Here is a 21,586-nt window from a genome sequence, read left to right as displayed (position 1 = left end):
CAGTTCAAACTGAAAGGGGTCTTATGTATAGATCTACCTACTTACTCTTTTAGCAACCAATGCAATCACTTTTACATGAAGAAAAAATGCCTTATCTGTGACTAAGTGATGGCTACGGAGACTAAGCAGCTATGTAAGCAGTCACATAATACCTGTCTGCTGCTCTTAGTGAAGGTGAGAATTCAAGAGCCAGGCGAAGTTGTGCTGGTTTACAGCAGGCCTTGCACTATTTGTGATCATCATGTGCTGCCTTCCAGCATGAAAATTAATTTGCACACTGTAGGTCTTCACAGGTCAATGCCACTAACTGCACAAGTGGGGTTAATAGGTCTACAATCTGTTACTATTAGGAATCACTTTGCATTATATTGCACAGCTGCTGTGAAATAAAACACTGAGAAAGGTGGTCTGACAGTTCAATGCTTTGCTTCTGTGACACTTTCTTCATAGTTTGGATATTACCATGGTTCTTCTATCTACTATTTGTTATCTCTTCAGTACCAACAAAACCAAACCCCAAAAAGCATTGTTAAAAATAAAACAAACAGAAAAAAACCAAGAAGAAGAAGTTGGTGCTGAGGAAATTAGCTACTCAGAGATTAATGTAATTAGAAGTTGTATTTTGCTTTAACAACTACTTTGTGAATGGACACAGCCAGGCATAAAGCCAAAATCAGCTTAGCTGTTTGTAATGGTACTATGCCCAGGAACTGTTAATGTTGAAACTGGAAGTATGTATCCTTTCAGGAAACAAAAGCACGTGCATGAAAATTTAAGATATATTTGAAAAACTGTTGGTTGGCCACAGCTACAAACTACTAAGAGGTAAGGGAGCTTTAGATATAGGATCCATAGAAAACCTTTCCATTTCTCCTTGCTATTGGCATACTAAGTTTTACTGGTAGCTGACACACTGAAGAATGTTCATATGTTATTTAAGGCTCAAATGCTGAATAATTATAAATTAGAAGGTTCTGGCAGTTGTCAGTGGTGAAAATTCAAAATGAGTATGTCGGGAACAGCCGACAGAACTAAGAAAGGAGCACAGGACATGTTATGACACATGCCATGACAAGATATTTAGAGCAAAAGATCTAAAAATAGTATCAGATTCAGATTTTTTAGCCTTTTTTTCTGCTCTCATGCAAAAACAACTAACAAAATAAGTCAACTTAGAAAGCTCTCATCTAACTTGTAGAAAGGTCTCAATAAGAGGCATCCTAGGAGAGACAAAGGGCTAGTCTGGTTTCTGCAAACTGTGACTCTACTATGATTGTGTATTTCTATGTGGGCTCAGCTGCAGAGGCCGCACTTCCCTGTGGTCCTGCTGGATGCCCATCAGGGAAACTGGGTCACCCTTTGCCTCAGTATGGGAATGATGGATGGTCTCGCCCTATCAAGCAGCTCCCCTGCCCCCTCAGTAGTATCCCTACTACTGGTGAAAAATGGCCTTTAGCCACGGGGAGGGATGCTGGGGCAGTCTGGCAGCAGCTGCAGGGCAGTGCTGGCAGGACTCACGGGACGTGCCCAGGAGCGGAGCCGGACGGGCCGGCCTGGGCTGGCCCTGCCTGCAGCCACCTCACAGCTCCGCACTGGCCCCAGCCCAGGGCCCTGGCACAGGGGGAGGCTCAGGGCAATGCCAGACCCCCTGCAGGCTTTGGCTCGCCACAGCCCACTCCTGCAGCCCACAGTACTGACTGTGACACTGGACTCCAGGGGAGATTTCACATCAACTCCATGACAACAAACTGGGCCAAAATTTTAATGATTTTGACCAAGGTGGATGGGCTACCTCCACTTAACCCAGAAAGGAAACATAACTCAATATTGTTTGAAAAGTAACTTTTACTAAAGAACAGCTATCCAAAGAAGTAACTCTCACAATATTTTAATCCTTAAGGCTACCAGACTCTGTGGCCGCATACTTCAAAACTTCCCTCAGGACCATGTGACCATGGCTTCCAGATTTGAACTCTAATTTCCTTTAAACACTGGAAAAATAATTTCTTTCTCTGACTACAACTACTTGTAATAGCAGGGCTGCAACAAATATTGCACCATGAAGTAGATATGTAGTCATTTATTTGGGTGGTCACGCTAGCTTAAGCAGTTTGCTGATCTTGAAATGCTCCTTCGTCCAATTTTTGACGACTTCTTCTGCCCTCTGTGGCTGTTACACTGAAACAGTCTGTTGCAACATGGTTGAAAAATAACCAGTAAATATCTTGTTTGTTTTGCTTTTAGCCAGGTCAGTTTTGTGAAGTGGGTACATAATAAACTGGCATGGCTGCCAAAAAACAGACAAAACTGTTAATCTGTTTCAGTCTTAGCACAGAGCAAAAGCACTTGCTCTGGGAGATACATCTAAGGAAGCTTCTCAAGATAACTGTAACTGAAGCCTCTGCAGACATTTGAAAAGTATAATAAAGGCAACCGAAGTACTCTGCAAATATTAACACAACACCCTAAAAGAGAATACTTATATAAAACACCTTTGTATGTAACACAGCTACGAGCCCATGCAGATTACACAGAGTGCTCAAGGGGGAATATTTTGCTTCCTTATGAAAAGGTGGGGGCTTTGTTTGGCTGGTGTTTGTTTGGTTTAAATAAGGCATATTTGTTTCTACACACCCTTTGGTACATAAAGTGCTTGTGCTGTTTTCTGTTTTTAATCACATTTCCCAGGACATTACATAAGAACAACAAATACAGCTGTTTCATTCCAGAGATCAGAATAAATGAAGGAAAATTCAAAATTAAGTTTGTAGGAATGAAGCACCTTTTTCATACCTCCAGGAGAATTGCAAATAAATTTATAATTCATTAAAAAATTAAGAAAATAGCATGTCAGATAGCAGCATCAAAATTATTACAAGCTAGTAATAGGTACAGCATATATCCTCTTCTATGACCAGCTCCATTCCCTCCCTCTGTGGTCAGACAATAAATGCAAAAACTTAAAGGCTATAAGGTTGGTTGATCTAGAACTCATGCTTCCTTAAAATAGTCATTTAAAAGTGCAAACATCTTTCTTCCTTTTTTCTCTGTCAACAGTCATCTGAAAAGACACTTAGTGACTGTGGTGGAAGCAAAAGAATCTACAAACTAAAATTGCAACTACCACATTTCTGTGAAGACTAAAATGTCATTAAAATAAATTCCTTCCAGCCATGCTACTGACAGAATGCTTCTCAAAACCTTGGGAAGTGCTGTTATGCAATGCAATATCACATGCAGTGAAATGCTTGCATGGAGTAAATATATGAATTGAGAACAAATTAGGATTTATAAAACGACAAGTAGCAAGAAGCTTTCCAACTAACCTTTCATTCTGCACTTTTAATGAAGACAGCATTTCATATCTCTCTCCATGATATTTTTCAAAACTGGAAATAGCAAGCAATCTCATTTTTTGAATGTTCTCACTGAAAAATGCCGCAAGGTAAAGCTGGAGAGAGACCTTTTATAAGGACAGGTAGTGACAGCACAAGGGGGAATGTCTTTAAACTGAAAGAGGGTAGGCTTAGATTACATATAGGGAAGAAATTCTTTAATTTGAGGGTGGTGAGACATTGGCATAGGTTGCCCAGAGAAATTGTGGATGCCCTACCCCCAGAAGTGTCAAAAGCTGGATGGGGCTTTGAGCAACCTGGTCTAGTGGGTGGCCTCCCTGCCATAGCAGAGGGAGTCGGAGTATGGTCTTCAAGATCCCTTCCAACCCAAACCATTCTCTAATTGTATATCCATATGGAGGCAAAAACAAATACACACACCTTGAATGTAGAAAGCAGGAGAAATTGTAATTGCTAACAACTAATTACACTAATCTCCTGCAACACACTTTGTTTCTTAAAAAGATTTTCTAAAAAAGATTTTCTTAATTTGCATTCTCTGCAGAAGACTGAAAAGCAAATAGTATATGCACACCGAATTACCAGAGCCTTCTTACGAAGGCTTGGAACACTGTTTACATAAGATGGTAAAGAATGTACACGAATCTTATAAATCCCCTTATCTCTGTTGCCCTTTCAGTTCCCCTTGAACAATTATCCTATTCCCACTCTCCTGTCTTACTCACAGCCTCTTAGCCCTATCAAGACAGACAAGTGATCACTCTTTGTTGCCAACTATCCAGTCAAAACAACAACAGAGATCAACATGGGAGATCTATGTTTTCACACCTTTTACAAAGTTGCTTACTACAAGAAATTAACTTTTTGTCACAAATCAACTCTATGACAACTATCTCGGAAAACAGCAAAGACTGTCTCTAAAACCAGTCAATTTGCTTTCCTCCTCAATAGGTAGGTTTAAAGGCAATGAAATTATCTAGGCCCAAGATGAGGAGCACAGGGTGCAAAAGGCACTGCAGATGATTTGGTTGTGCACTCTGGACACTCATATCAACAGGAAATAACTCACATTTTCAAGAGAAAAAGAAAAATGTAGAAAGAAAGCTGCTAAGAAATAGAGTGCAAAACATGAACAGTAGGTTCTCTGTTGACTTCATGATCATAAAATTCTGAACATATTCTGAATTAATAGTACGGTTCCGTCACAATGTAGTGATTCTGGAAGTACCTTCTGCAAAGTTAATGAAAATACGGACCTGTATTTTCAGTTCCTGAGGATGGAGTTACAGGGATGTGAGAGGGACTGGTTGCAATCTTTTTCTATGAGACCAGCTTGATCTTTTAAAAATTATCATATTCGAATGTCCCAGGATGACTGTTTTTTCTTCATTTCCACAAAAAAAAGGGAGAAATCATTTTAAATCATGAACATTACTGGAGAAATTAGAACTGGATTTAAACAAATTAGGAATGTACAAAGTGTACAATTATGGAAGATGATGAAGTGCTATCTGGATAAGCCAGCTAATGCTCTCTACTAATAACACCCATAATTTTATCTCCAGATTGTCTGGCCTAGTATGTATTCTTTATCTGAGAAAAGTTTAGAAATACATACAGATCTTATATGTTAAACTACCTTAATGATAACAGAACATGAACTGTTTACTTTTATTACTGTTTTTTTAATGTTTTTTTTAACTAAGCACAAATGCTAAGAAACATCCACTGAACATGTGTATTTTCATACTTAAGTGGCGCAGAGAAAGACAGCAAACAGAATTCATTCAAGCCCAAGACAGGGCAAGGGGGAAAGTTGCATTGAGAGTTCTTGCCCAACAAGAACCCACCAAAGAATCATGCTCTCTAGGAAGTCTGCGTGACAGAAATATGCCTATCACTTCCTGATCTCATATAGGAGTTATAATGATCAGAGATAACATCTGCAGGGAAATGAAGATACAGTTCTGGTATATTTTTGATAGCAATTATATTGAAGTAATTACTATCTTCTGGATAGAAGGTCTTCATTTTCCCTGTGTGCACTGCAGTTATGGGAAGGAAGTAATAGAAAGTTAGTGTGAGAGAAATTATTTTTCCAGCTGGATCACTTCTCCAATTATGATCACCACACAGACACACAAACATTTGTACCAGCACAACAGGAAGACCTTTTCTCAAAAGGTCTATACTTGACAGACACGCAATTAATATGAAGAGGTAACACAAGGTTGACTGAAATTTAAGGCAAAGCTGGTTCTGCAAACTGCTAATTAGATAAAATTCTGTGTAGCACATTTCCTCCAGAGTTAAAACACAGCAGAAAACCATGCAATGCTACTGAGCACACTCTTGCTTCTGCAAGAGTCTCCAAGTAATTTTGCAATGTTTTTTCTTGTTTATCCTTACAAAGTAAGACTGACAATGGTATCAGCAAGGAAAAAAAAAGGGAAGAAAAATCTGATGTCAAGGGCTGAAGTGTTAACTTGTTGCTGAGGACTAGTCAAGTGTGCTGAAAGGTGTAATTTCAATTAATGAATCACAGGACTCCAAATAACGTTGATCTAATTTGTTTTAATTAACGCTAATCAAAGAGACGTCCTTGCAGTCTCTTGTCATTCTCACCTTCTGGGTGTTAAGCTTTCCTTGTTGCCTTCCCCTGTATCTTTTGTAGTCTACATCATGCTTTCTGGCCAGAAGTGCATATAGCAAGTATTCAAAATGGGGGCTCCCCAAAAAGGTTTGTGAAAGCATGCCATTTGTTTCCAGTAATTTTCCTAATGATTTCTAAAACTTAGCCTGTCAAAGGACAGTAAGCTGATAGTTAAAAAAAAAAAAACCAACCAAACAAAAAAAACCAACCTCAAAACCATTGAAACCAGTATTTTCCTATCTTGCAGAACTTCCCTTACCTTAAAGACATGGATTTTTCTGTAATGAATATCAAGTATGTTCTCTGCTATATCTGGGATGAAACAGGAGGAAGAAAAGGTGAAAAAACAAATAGATAAATGTAGGTAAAAATTATGTTTATAAGAAATTTGAAAATTCACTACTGATTTACTGATCCTTCTTCAAGAGAAACCTCAAAGGGGTACTTCTAAATTAGTAATTTGATACAGAAATTCAGAAAGTCTTTCCAAAGAAGCTCGTTAACAAAACAGTCCATGCTACTTTAATAACTCAATAGGATGTACAGCCATCTTCAGTATAAGGAAAAAACTCAAACTCTCTAAGCCCAGGTGCTTTTAATTAATTTTTTAACAGCAAACATGGTGGGAGGAGAGGGAGTAGAAGGAACAACAAAAATAAAGAACAAAAAAACCAGTCGCAGCTTCAAAGAAGTCCTTTTATTTGTGGCATTTTCTTTCACTTACAGTAATATGCTTTCAGTGTTCTTCCCAGCAGACTCCTACCAAGGAGATTAATTTAAATGCCAAATCTTGCATGAGAGGTGAAAAACACTGAAATCAGTTACCAAGTATATCCAAACACCATCAAACACTATTTTTTTGAAATTTGAGAGACACTATGCAAAAAAAGTGCCAGGTGTTTGTTCTGCAGTCTCAGGGTGCTAGTACATGCAATGCTATTTTTCCCCAGTATAAACTGAGAAATAAGCTGCCCCTGTGGATAGGAGACTGCTTACTCTTCTGATGGAATCTGTAATGCACTTCACATTATAGGGAAAAGGTTAATTCTGTTCAATAACATGCTGTGCCCTTCAGTATCTGATTTTATGTACCATTCCATGGATAGCTGGTTTTAACAACTCATTTATTTTTCTTCAAGTGCAGCTTTTGAAACTGAATATTTTGATGCTTTCCCTGAAAGCAGATAGCATCAGACCCCTTGTGTGAGGGCAAATACAGAACCACAATGAGAACATCCAGTTAATACAAAAAAAGTCCACAAAAAAGAGATACTGTCTGAAGCATGAAGATTATTAGATACAAAAAAAGCAGACTTTACAAAGAAAAATATTCATCGAGCATAGTACAAAACTATCCACTTCAGAATTTTTATATATTCCCTGGAGTATTTAATATTGGTCAGGAATCTCACTGATTCATGATGCCAGAGAGAAAAAGCTCTGGGGCCATTCATCACCTGCCAACAACAACAAAAAAAAACCCCAAAACTTGGATAAATAGCAAGGAATTTAAGAATTAAGAGCCTATTTCAGTCTTGGACTCAGTAAGCTCTCAGAAATAATCAGGGAGTTCCAGCAAGATAATGTTGACACTCAAGAGAACTCATTCAATGCTTCAAACTCATAGGGGTTCTCTAGGACCAGTAGCATGAACCAGTTCATCTATAGTGATGACAACACAGAATAATCCTCCAAGAGGAAAAGGAAGTAGCATTTTATTTTACTCCCAGATAATTTCTGTTACTAATTTTAATAACAATATAAAATTAATAGGAAGCAAAAATAAAATATGAATCTGTAAAATAAAATATATCACTTATTTAGCAGAAGGAATGCAAATTCAGTGAAAGAGGAAGGAAATTATTTTAAGTAAGTTCCCTTGATAAAGATTCAAACATCCACATGGGATTAAATTACAGCATCTCTATTGTTCCCTAATAAACACTAGGAAATAGAGGTCATTATTCTACATCCCTGATGGCTTGCTGCTGAAGTCATTGGAAATGCAGTGGGGATGAATCTGACTTTTTATCCAATTTACAGTACATGTGAAGCCCAAGAGTAGTGCTGTTTAGTTGGGATTTTTTTAATGCGCCATTTACCAACAGCATCACTAAATTAACAAAATGACAGACCTCATCAAAACTTAAGGCTGTACATCATAAAAGAAGCTATCTTATGAGTTATTTTTCCTTTATTTTCTTTTTAAGGGGAAATGTGTGGTGCATGGCCTCTGTTTTTTCTGACTACTCTTCAATTTTCCAGCACCAAGAAATAAAAGACAAGGAGAAAAGAAGCTGACTTGCAATGATCACCATATTATTACTGCTGCCAGTAATAATGGCCACAAGGCCTTACAAAACAATATTTATTGTGACATGAAGTTTCATTTGACTTTATACTTCAGTGTTTTTCCTAATAATATAATTCATAATGTCGTGTTTCATTAGCTTCTTCTGAATAAAAAAAAACTTCTGGTTCTTCTGGGTCTTTATGCAGGAAGGAGAGAAGATTTGCTAAACCCCTTCTCAAACTATTTCCGTGACTGCTGGAAACACTTCATTTATACAATCAGCGGACAAGCACTCCAACAGTGTGTTCCGTAAGACAAAAATATAATTTGACTTATGAAGAATTTATTAGGCATCAGATTGGAAATAAATTGGTCACATGAATATTTGTGACCAATTTCATATTCTAACCTGATTAATGCACTTATATGTATGCTCATAATTTAACAAAATAAAGTTCAAGGCAGGAAAACAAGGCCATTAGCTGGTATGCAAAATTACAATCTGTCACTCCACATTCTCATACATCCTGCATTCACTGAGACAATAGTGTCTTTTACTATCACATGCTAAAAGAATTAAAAGAAAGTTGAAAGTAGTATGATGTAGAAAATAGCCACAACATTGCCTAGATGTTTTTCTCCAAGCCTTCTACAAAATGTCAGAAAGAACAAGCATTTTAAAAATAACTTTTGCATGTTTTCTCTCTTTACGCAGAAGGGAATTAAATTCTTGAAGACCTGCATGCCGTGTCTCAAGCTTTCCCATCAGCTGAGAACCTTGTTTAGTATCGTCACTAAGCTGCAAATTGGCTGACTTTAAGTGCTTCCAGCAGAGAAATCTTAGTGTATGCATAATGCTCCAAACTTCCTCAGAAGAAAGCAAAAGTGCTTTCAAAATTCCACAGTTAAATTACAAGTTTCTCAAGGAAAAACCTTATACTAGGAATCTATTTGGCACACTGATCCTCACAGGGACCTCTGAATTCTATGATGACATGTAGAAAACTGCAGTAAGAAACTAGGGAATAAAAAATCCACATCTTTGACAAAGGTGATACTTTTACTCCAGTAATAATGAAAAAAATTCCACTAACAGGCAGCTCAAACATTTTAAATGTAGAGAAATCCTAAGTCTGATAAATTTTCTTATGCAAATATAATTACCATGAAAACTGTGTCCTCAATGTTCTCATTCTGGACAGAGAATCGGAAGCGAATGACGTTATTTCAACCTAAGCAAAAAGGTGGATACAAATAATTTCCTCTCCAGAGCAGCTTCTCCTTAGCTGAAGACCCACACTGGAGAAGCCTGTTCCTGGAGGACTCAATCCTATGGAAAGGACCCACACTGGGGCAGCTCATGAAGAACTGCAGCCATGGGAAAGACTCATATTGGAGAAGTTTGTGGAGACTCTCCCCCAAGGGAGGGACCAATACTGGATCAAGAGAAGAGTGTGAGGAGTCCTCCCCACGGGGAGGAAGGAGGTGCAGCCCTCATCCCCTGCCCTTCTCTGCCACTGGCAGGCAGGAGGTAGAGAACTGGGATTAAAGTAAAACCTCAAAAGAAGGACAGAGCAGAAGAAGTTTCTTGAAGATTTGGGTTTTGCTTCTTATTACCCTACTCTGATTTGCCATTAAATTAAACAGATTCCCCCAAGTTGAGTCTGTTTTGCTCATGACAGTGATTGCCAAGTGATCATCTCCCCCTGCCCTTATCTCAGCCCATGAACCTTCCCTTAAATTATCTCTTCCCTGCCCAGATGAGGAGGGCAGTGACACAGCAGCTTTGGTGGGCACTGCTAATCCAACCAGGGCCAGCCTACCACACTCAGCTACACAATCCATGCATTCCCACGGAAATCATATTGATACTGAACAAAACATATTATTCCATCTGACTAGTCTTTTTTCACTTAATAATATTTTTTTTTTTTCCTTCTTTTATGCTAAAGGCCTTCCTACCTCTTTTACAAAAACATTATGTGACAAGATCAAATTACAAACTAAGGAGAGGCCATAAACTTCTAAAACTGAAAACGGTAGTGACTCCTCTGAGGGGAAAAAAAAAAGAGGGGAAAGAAATGAGAGAAAATAATAGGAATTTTTTTTTTACATAGTATGAAAGACTAATGAGTTTGAAAAATAAAACTCTCATCTATTCATTGCTTTTTTTTCCCTAATAGTTAGCTCATAACAGTCTTTAATTTAAACTGGAAAGCTATCAATTTTGAAACATTGTTTAACTAAGGAACTAATAAGTGTTCTGCTAGCCTACTTTTAAGGTGGTTAAGTACAGAACAGTGTAGCTGGGATAGTGGCATCACTCACTATCCCAGCTACCCAGGAAAAAATGTTTTGCATGAAGTAAAAAAATAATTATACTTTTATACATTTAAGTAATATTAGCTATGCAATTGTACTAAATAAATCTTATGACTTTGCTAATTTAAAATATTTATATAAACAAAAATAGTGGGAGAGCAATTCTATGGCTATTTACTTCTAGATTAAGGCAAATTTATATAAGCTTTTTTTCTGAATTAGTAAATTGATTCCGAACTGAGTCACAAAAGCCTTACCTCAATGTTCTAAGTAGCCATAAGAGAAAGGAAAACTGGCACAGACATAATCTTTGGATGGATTAGAGTGAGTTAAACTTTCACAACATTTAAAAATCCCCCTACTGATCATAATTCTTAGCTCACTCCTTTATTCATGACTTACTCCCAAGGAAGAACAAAAATAGCTTCATTACTCACCTGGATTTTTTTTTAAATAGTTCCATAAAAATACACTTAAAACTTCTTTAACAAAGCTATACTTGAATAAAAATACAAAAATTAAAGCAAACAACAGATTCAAATGGCATAAGGACACCGTATCAATGGATGACTCTAGCCAGAGTGATCCGCAATGTATTCTACAGGAGTTTCTCTCAGGTAATGAATTTACTTTCTTTTCTTATCACTTACTTCTCAAATTCTTGCATTACTAGCATACATTCACTGCACAACACTCAAGAGTATTTCATTTAGTACAAATACAGATCTCCATCTGTATTTGTTGGAAGGGAAAGGTACACCAGGATTCAAAGCTTATTTTGGGTAAGGGAGCAGGAAGGTAGGAAACAGAGAGAAAACAATTTTTAAATTGATGCAAACGTCTTTGCTTGAACTGTTTAATAAAAATTGCTGTAGTTTGTGCTAGTACATTTCCGCCTTTGTGTAAGAATTCCAAATAATTCTTATGATGCACTTAACCTCTACTACAGAAATAAATTTTTAAAAAAGTCACTTTAGGGAGAATAGAAAAAAGTGTACTATTTCACTCAAGGAGAGGTCCAATGGAAGCAAACTTACCAGTCGTCTTCTCTCCTCTTCAACAGCAATCAGGAGCCGAGCAAACTCCTTCAATGACTGGGCTGAAAGGAAAACAAAGAAAAAGAATGTTCTGCTTAAAATGAGATTTTAAGACCAGGTGAGCCCATTATCTGGATTGAAGCTACACTGATAAAATATTTCTCTTACATTGCAATGTAATCAGTAGCCTTAAACGGGATAGACTGAAGCAGGCAGCAGGTCAAGAGCAAAGAAAAAGAACCTGAGTCTTAAGAGTCATCTGTATTTTAAACATGTTTTTTTAATGAAATATGGCAAACTGAATTTCCTGAAACATGGAAAGATCAGTCTCAAAACAGAAGAATTCTGCTTTCAGCCACAAAATTCACTTTAGCATACCAGGAGCAGAAAGAAAATAATTGAGTTTCTCCCACTAAGGTGGGAGAACAAGTATTTGAAGGAATTATTAAAAATATTTGGGTAAATATTTGACACTCAACATTTTTGAGGAAATGCCAAGCGTTTAGATTTAACTGCTCCTTGGCTTTATGTTTTACAAGGACAAGGTTTCAGGTGACTCAAACATATGATTGATTTATAAGCTTAGAATTCTGTTACAACTGTGACAGAGTCTTTGCTCAAAATTGTTTTTAAATAGAAGTCAAAGAGCTGAAGCAGAGTCAATGGAAACATAATACAGGAATTAACCCTAAAAGAGGGCAAGAAAGAGGAAAACATTCTGAAAACTCTTAAGACTTCATTCTCATGTAAGCAAACCTGTCTAGAAAAATATTTCTTTCCATTTGTATTACTTACTCAAGGGCATAGGGGTTACTTAGATTTGGCATCACAATCCCATCAGTGACAATCCCAGAGAACAATCATGTGAAGAGAGCTAAGGATCTGTTTTCACTTTCTCCTGATGCAACTAGCAGTAATTGCTACCAGTGACAGGATGCTACATGTTGTGGTTTAAAGCTCTGAACTCAGAATACAAATTGCTAAATACAGTTTCTCACAATAAACTTGAGGCAATCACAATCATTTTGAAAGAGGTAAAAACAAACATGGAAACAAAACTCAGATTTTCTCAAAAGAATAGGATTGAAAAATTCTTCACAGTTAACGAACATATAGTGCTGACAGTATTTAATGGAACTCCACCTCTTAGCTATTTTTTCATCTTTTTAAAAGTTATTTGTGTTAGTCTCCAATAATATGGTTTTATCCCTTCTCAACATCTCTAAAATATTCAAGGAAATAAGCACATTTTCTAGAAAGTACTGGAATAGATCCTTTAAGAAGGAACTATTATCTGGCTTGCCTTAGCTGCCTTGTCTGCATTCACGAACTGTTACTTAGTTTTTGGACCATTCCAAAATAATTTATATTCTTTATACTGTCTGGACCTTGGATTCTCCTTTCTCTCTCCTAACTTTTACAGTTGAAGAACACTTTGCTGTTTGCTCCAATTTCTTCTGCAAGAAATTACATAGCTAATTTTTTTTGTAACTATGATGCTACACTTGCATATCTTGGCCTCTAAGTCAATGTTTACTGACAAATTCTTTTTTCCCCGTTATTAGTTCTTGGTTTAGTCCAAATACACCTGTAAGTGAACCGTCCTTCTACTTGGAACTTGAGTCCTTTCCTTTAATATTTTTCCCTGAGAACACAAGTGTCAGAAGATTTTGTCAGTTATGTTGATATCAAGATTTTCAGTTTGATATCCACTTTATTAACGCAATCTCTTAGTCAGCTCATAATATTCCATGGAAAAAACAAAACAAAACAAAACAAAAAACAACAGGTAAAAAAATAGGATTATAAACTGGTTGGTTATACCTGACTAGGAATATGTAGAGTGTTACACTCAAGAACATCTAAGTACCCAATATGAAATGCTAAAATCTAAACAAACAATTAGCCAGATAGACATGGCTAAACTATGAGGATGTGTAGGAGTTATGGGGGGAGGAAGAAGGGGAGTGTAAAAGAAACTCGAAACAAAACTGGTATGAGAAGATTTTGATTCATCTTTTGTATTTCAAGGCTGAACCAGAGAGATTTTTAGTTTAAGAGTTGAAACATTTGATTAGGATTTAAATAAATTCAGGTTGGCCACAGAAAAAAAGCATATAAAATATGTTCTGTAAGTGTGCAAATCAATATTTTCCTCAATATTTAACACTAATACAAAGGTACTAGTCTGTCACCTGTACAGTGCCTCAGCTAAGGACTGAGAAACTGTCTCCATCTTTTCCTCCCCATTGGCTCACCTTTGGGGGAATTACAAAGGTCAGTTTCACTAAGAACAAAGAACCTACACTCTTCAGCAGCTCTAAGACAAACCATCCCTCTGATCTTATGAGACTTTGATTGCAGAGACACTTTTGCATCAAAACTGACTACACCTCTGATGCCTGCTGCCCAACATCCACATCCATCCCTACATTCAGCCATGGAATGTCCATCCCCAGCTCAGGAGTTGCACAGGGAGAACTTGTGCATTGTGTTGTTCAGAGCATAGTGAAGGATGCACAGCCAGCAGAGAGTTCTGCAACATGGACATCTCTGGTGACCCCCATGGTTCTTCTGCTCTTGTAATGCCACCAAATTCATTGAGAAAGGCTTTACCCATGTCAGCTCTCCTACAATAGCCCTGACTACTGTAGCACTGATCTTTCTTGTTACTACACCCTTCTTCCCATGCAGCCCCCACTCAGTGTGGCCTCATTAAAATCCAGGGTCTATCCCTAGAGAACTTTGCCTGTGCTGGAAGCTGCACTGGAAGGGGGAAGGGAAGAGAGCCCTTGCTCCTCTTTTCTCAGTGTACCCTTTTCCTTCTTTCTCCCCTGTTCTCCCACAGAGCCCTCTGGTTGCAGAGAGGCAGCAGCCCTGCCTCACCTCAGTTTGGGGCTGAGTAGACACAGGGATGCTGAGGGCAGAGGTCACTGAGGGGCGTGAGGCCTCCCAGACAATTCACCCACGTGGAGATCTACACTTGGAGATCTGGGCAGGGGCGTTCTTCCCTTCCACAACTACTCAACTACTACACTCATCAGGATCTCAGCACAAGGCACAGACACCTAACTCTGGATTCACACCTCTCAACAGGAAACAAACAGATATTTCAACAATAATAATTTGAGGTCCTTTTGTGCAGTTGAAAACCAGAAGATTTAGAAATCAGACTCATCTGTGTCAGATGCAGCCCACTGTCTGTCAGGACACTCAGACATTACACACCAGATTCACAATCTTTTCTTAGTAATGCTAAAACATTTTTTTAAATCTACTTCTTTTTAATCAGAATAGACACAGAAGAATTGAAGTGAACTTTGTAAATATAAAACGGGGTGGGAGAAAGAAGAGTCAAGTATTTTGCAAGAGGAAATGTCATGGAATGTGCTGATAAAAAATAAATTCTGAAAACACCAATAATATGAAGAACAATATGCAGCCTAGCATATTAAATATAAAGACATTTTTAGTTATTTTCATAAATAATTATTGTTACTGGTGAACCATTTAAAGGAAAATGAAGTGCTGATTCAACATTTTATTCTAAGTTATTAGGCGATATTAAAAATCCTAACAGTGTTACAGTTTGCTTTTTCTTTAAGGGCTACTCAAAGGACTTATAAGATACATTTGGTATCATGAGGGAAATGATGTCTGTTAAAAGCAACGCCCAATAAATAGAAACAATTGAATATATACCCAGATATACACTTGTGGTCTCATTCATCACAAACACAACAGGTTGCCAGTTGCTCTCTCTGGAGTGTTCCCAGCTCAACAACAATGAGCTGCAAAATTTCCCTTGTTCAGGAGAAAGTGCTCCCATTATTTTATTTACCAAAAGAAGAAAAAAAGCTAATCTCTTTACTTTTAATTGAAAAGTCTTTTAATTAATTTGCTTCATAAAGAAACAAACTAACAGTATCAGCAGCTTAAACATTAATGGTGCAGATCAACAAATCAATAACGTTCTTTTTTTTTTCCAATATCCCTATCATTTCAAACACATGGTACAGCTCTACAAAGAACTACATTCACATAATTAAAAAGGAACTGAAATTTGATATAGAATCTGGTTTGCTGCATTGAAATCAACCCAGTTGTTCAGAGGAAAAAAACACATATAAAAATCTTATGAAGTTTTTTCTATATACTTGTGTAGAGAATGTATCACCTTAAAATAGCATACCTGTGGAAATTACTGAAGCTACTCTACCAAACTTAGCTTAATATTTAAGAGTACAGTGCTACACTGTACCACTAAATGTCACATGCAATAGATATGGCATCATCTACACTTGAAGACAAAAGTTTGACAAAGTGTATGACACATATAATAGCTTTGCATGACCAATACTGAGCTGAAAGACATAAAGCCAAGCTTGGAAGGTAATGCTCAACCCAAGACAGAAATTAAAAGCTACTGTGGAAGACAATACAACAGAATGTTCTTTTTTGTGGACTGTGGCTTTAATTTCCATTTATACATTCAGTCTTAAATGATGCATAGACAATTTTTAATTACTCTAAAGTACACAAAACAAGAATTTTTTGCATTATGAGCAGATATCATCACCATCTTCAGATATGTGAATGCAAGCATGGAAAAAATAATACGTACAGATATATGTCACATGTTCTTATGACACCTTGCTGTATGAAAGGCAAAAATGAGCAAGACTGTCAGAGATTTCCTTATGTCCTCCTGATCTGAATGAGGAACTGCTGGGACTGCGCTGTACATTGCTCCCAATACTCTTTGGCAGGAAGGTCAGTCAAGTACATCCTCCAGAACCGGTCACACCTAGCACAGACTTGCTACAGCTGGCCTGAATTCATGCTTGAGCACGAACTGTAGCTAAAGTCTACAGGGGAGTTTGTTCCTGTAAATAATACATCACTGAAACAGAATTCAAGATAGACCAATGGCCCATAAGGAAATTTTCTAACCATTAACACTTGTTTACTAGACTTCCGTGAGTAAGCAGAATAAATATGAGATCCATGAAGGCTGAGAGAAGAAGTTTTCTTTTCCAAATCTAAAATTACAGTAAATACATTACTAAATAGTTATTAATTAACAATTGTATTTCCTGAGCTTTTAATGATTAGTATTAACTGCAGCCATGACAAGCAGTTTTTCAACAAATCACAACAGCAAATAAAATTTGCATCCTTCTTTCTATGGCTTTAAGGCATATTGAAAATATGTGAGGTGGTGGTGATGGGGAGGTTACAGTAGGTAGGACAAGCGTAGCCATAGAAGGCTTCCTTTCAGACAGAAAAAACCAAACATTTCAGAGTAACACTGACAGGCTACAACAGGTATGAAGAGACAATCATCTGCTTTCTCAGTAATTTCTACTTAAGAAGAGTTGTGGATGTTGTTAAAGCCACAAAGGATCTGTAATGTCTATCAGTAGATAACTAAATTGGATTTCTCAAAATATGACCACTATGGCAAGTTTTCACATTACAAAATGGAATGCAGACTCCCAGAAAGACTCCCAAAGCCTGTAATTATCTTGGTCTTTCAGTATCTTGGCTATGAATTTAAATGGAGCCTTATTTTATACAACAGAGGTTTCCTTTACCACTGTCATGACCTGGACTGATTTGTTAATGATCCTTTCTTCCCCTTGTTTTTCCTACTGAATTCAACCTATAAAACATAAAAAGTGTAGAATTACCTAGAGCTTTAAAGGGAATTACAGCTGAGCCCAATGGGAACAAACTGAAGGATCAACACCTAAGACTACAAACAGAAATAACGAATAATTTATGCAAAATGCAAAAAACATTAAATGTTTTTGAACTTTAAGCAGAGTATTGGTGTCAAAGCATTTTATAACTAATGTTGACTGGCCTGGAGCACCTTTGTAACATAATTTAAAAAACAGTAGTGCAGGATGACTGCAACATTTTCCTACAGAAAGCAGCTGTTGGCTTTATTTTTAAAACACATTTTCAGAAAAGCTATATTTGGACAATAAGACATATGTCTGATATGTCTGATTCCCAATTATTGCTCAGGTTTTCTATTTTCTTTACCTACTGTTATTTCTTCTGCTATTTCTACCCTAGGTCGTCTTCCCTCACTTTCCAAATGGCAACATTTGTGAAGAAACTTGAGCTTGGAAGACTGAGCTCTGCACTGTAAATAATATTTACTGGGAAAGCAGAAAAGACCACAAAATAGGAGACGAGTGCAGAATTTGAAATCAATGTTTATCTTAGTTATTTTGTCCCCTTCTGAGTACCATTCCCAAGATAACAGAGGAGATGCAGCAACTGCTTTCTTTTGCTAAGGTTTAAGAAAAATCATTAAAGTATTTATGTAAATTCCAGTTTGCAAGCTTGCAGCACGTCAGATACACTTTAAGCTGAGTATTGGTGTCAAGAGATGAATTATGTTAGAAGATTCCATTGTGAAAAAAGAAGTTAGAATATCAAGATAATGGTTCATTTCTTCAGGGGGTTTCAATCTCATTTTAAATTTGGGGAATTATTATTGTATGTGCTGTCTTATCCTCTCCATTTGGTTCCTCTTACCTTCCTAATCTAGGTATCAGGTTTTATGGATCTGTAATAAGGACCTTATGCATTCCTGTTGTCTGTGTTTACATTTACCACAGCCTCCACAAGAACAGTAAAAAAAGATATTTGAACCTTCCTATAACACAATGAAATGCACTTCTACTAGTAAAAGACACAGGATGAAACAAAAATTCAAGTGTAGAGGTTTAAAGATTACATCAACATACTGTAGTATGGAAATACACTCTCAAAGTGACAATGATTTCTGCCAGAAGACAGTGGTTTAAACTTACAATCCAAATAACTACAAATTTCCTTGAAGACTTCCATCATGGCAAGGCACACTAAGGTACAGACAACCCTGTCTGGTCTGTACTGTTCTTGTGATAGAATCAAGACTTTCTTAGAGCAGACAATGTGAAGCTATTTCAGACGCAATAAGTGAACATTCTTACTATTTTCTCCATAACTAGTCTGCAAGGACTTAATCCAATGCTTTTTTATCAAATACTTCCATGATCTTTCAGATTTTGAAGCATCTCCCAGGGAGCACAAGTTTGAGTGGTAACTTTATTTCCTGTGGAGATTCCATCCTTGAACTGTGAGGAAAGGTATTTTGTCAAATTTTTTAAATTATTGAAAATAAGTGTGCTACCTCAAATAAGGAAATCCAAATTTGCCAGAAAATTAATTAGAGATCAGCAACAAAAAGTATGATAACAGCAAAGAGACAGAGATGAAAAATGCTTGTTTTAAAGCTTCTGCACAGAAATTACACAAATGAATAAACAGGAAAAATTACAAAATAAAGCCTTTTATGCCCAAATTTATGCTTCAAGGTCTATGTATTGTTCTCCAAATATGATCACATGTTCCACTACATGTTGGCAAGCAGAGAATTTCATCAGGGCACAGCTACTCAAATACATGTAACTAAAAGTAAAGAAACCCCAAGGGTTCTCTCTATTTCATTTGAGTTAAGGCATTGCAAGGCCAAGAGTAAATTCAGTGGTAATTTTTTCTCCACATCATATTTAGGAGCATTTTGGCTCTTCACAGTATTAGAATAGAGAGATAATAATAAGTGCTGCAAATTACCCATGAAAACAAAACCAACAATGAAGCTATCATATATTCAGCAACAGCTTCCTATTTGATCTCCCCTTGTTTATAGCATTTGATCCCTGTATGTTTCTAGGCAGTGTTCCCCACAAAGTTTCAAAGCCCTTCAATTGCAGGCCATATACCATATGCAGGCACATGCATTTGGGTTTTGTCACACTTTAAAGGTGAGACAAACCAGCAGAAGAGGCCAGTGATTCCACAGCAAGAATGGAACCTCCTGCCTGAGCATCACACACATGTGCCTCACACTGCAGGCCAATATGAAAACCATAAAAGGCACCAAATCAAGATCTGAGCTTAACTGAAGCCCAAAGCTCTGCAAGATGTGTTTGGCAGGACAGTATAACATGTACATACCATATAAGGCAATTTTACCTCAAGAGTATTTTCACTTTTCAAAACTTAATGAGCAAATATAGCAAGGTATTTTCTGAAGTTTTTTCCTAAACACATGCAAAGCATAAAGGGCTGCTATTAGAAGTAAAAATCTTTTCCCCTTTACAGAAACAAACCTCCATCAGGGTAACCATCTAAATCCACTAACAAACAGTGTCATATCTGAGAATGCTTTGCTATAAAAAGTAGCTATCATCTCACAAATATTTAAACATACAAATACAAGCCTTGTACAAAAGTTAAAACAGTTCTTTGTGCCAATACATTTACACTTTCCACTCCACTACTTTTCAACAGAGGCCTATGCAGAAAGCTACATGTTCATATACGAACTAAAAAGATTTGCAAGAAAGTCAGGTTATCTAGAATTCCCAGATTTACTATCAGCACTTGACAAACACAATACTTGGAGAGGCAATCTGAAGACATGCAATGTTACACATTTTAAATAAATCCAATTAGTTGACTTAATATTAGTAAATTGCCATGCCCTACTCATGCAGAAGATCACAAAACAAATACAAGTAGAAAATTCGAAATACATCAAACAAGGTCAAAGCACTTCAGAGAGTCCTGAAATTTTTTTAAAGCTCATAATGGCCATCTATACCTCAGCATGTTTGTAAAAACAAAACAAAAACAAACCCACACCAAAGAGTAATTCCACTACCACCATTTCACTGTTAACACTTTATTAAAAATACAGCTGCATATCTACCCTGTGTTAGTGTTCTACTCTATTTATAAAAGCACTACAGGTATTGAAAATACATAATTCAATTTGGAAAATTTACCTATCTTGTGTAGCATGAATTCTTCAACATGGTAGAGATGTGGTAAAAAAACTTCATTCCTTCATTCTGTACTAATCTACAGCACATGGCATCTTGGAGTGCCAGCAAAAACATTTTAAATCATCTAAATAATTTCTTCCATTTTCTTAGCAACATGAGAAGGATCTCTCAAGCAGTCATATGCTCACACAGAGCACTATATCAAAACCTGTCTAAAAATGACTAACTCTTTTCTTGTCTCTTCCCTTCTACAGTTCTGTGAAGAGGTGGAGGCTTTTGGGACGAATCACAACAGATACACATTTTCTGCCATGTTCTTATAAAATAAATAGATAAGGGTTTAGATAAGTAATCATTAAAAAACACTGCATCTCTATGCCACACTACAAAATGGGGTTTTACATTATTGTATCTGTCAAAGAGAAATCAGCCTATCTTTTCACCTGATGGAGCCACAGGCACAGCAGTGGGGCTGAGCCCTACAGCTGCCAAACTCAGCAGGGTGTGGGGAACAATATTCAATACTTCAAATTCTGTCGAACAGGTACAAAGTGATCTTAAAGTGCTGCTGGGGACCCACTTTGAAAAAACAGCAGCTTGAATTGGCCCCTATTGAAAACTAACAGCATTCCAGAGAAGTTCATTTCATTCAATTAATCTTTACCTCAACTAAATTGACCATTAACCTTTGACTTGAACAGATCTGGCTTCATCTGAGTTGACTGATATTCTATCACATGTCAGAGGAAGAACAGCTCTAAAAACATGGAATATTCAGAAATAGTTAAGTTCAAAGATGGATTCTGATGCAATCAGACTACAGTCCTCTCTTGCTCTCCCTCCCCCATCCCAGTAGAAAGAGTTGTAATATAAATGTACCAAGTACAAATTTTCCATTCCAAGATAAAAATTGCTGCTTCAACCCCAAGTTTTTTAACAGCAGAATAACAAGACAACATAGGAAACAGCCTCTGTGCAATGTACAACCCTGTGGGCAGCAATGTTAAGCTGCAAAAGTAATATTAAATCATAGCATTCCATAAATAAAGGAATTAGAAGTAATTATGACT

The 21,586-nt window shown here is 37.0% G+C and overlaps 1 protein-coding gene across 1 annotated transcript in view; it reads right to left on the bottom strand.

Annotated features, from left to right (window-relative positions):
• Window positions 1-21,586, bottom strand: part of ARHGAP42 (Rho GTPase activating protein 42) — a 139,393-nt gene that overhangs the window by 78,531 nt on the left and 39,276 nt on the right. Inside the window, exon 3 of the mRNA XM_005482595.4 lies at window positions 11,662-11,723. Within this exon, the coding sequence (XP_005482652.2) occupies window positions 11,662-11,723 (62 nt within the window). The remainder of the gene's footprint in view (window positions 1-11,661; window positions 11,724-21,586) is intronic.

The sequence above is a fragment of the Zonotrichia albicollis genome, chromosome 2 (assembly GCF_047830755.1).
Source record: "Zonotrichia albicollis isolate bZonAlb1 chromosome 2, bZonAlb1.hap1, whole genome shotgun sequence".
Lineage (NCBI taxonomy): Eukaryota > Metazoa > Chordata > Aves > Passeriformes > Passerellidae > Zonotrichia > Zonotrichia albicollis.
Note: the sequence above shows the minus strand (reverse complement) of the source record. Positions and strands in the feature narration are given on the sequence as shown.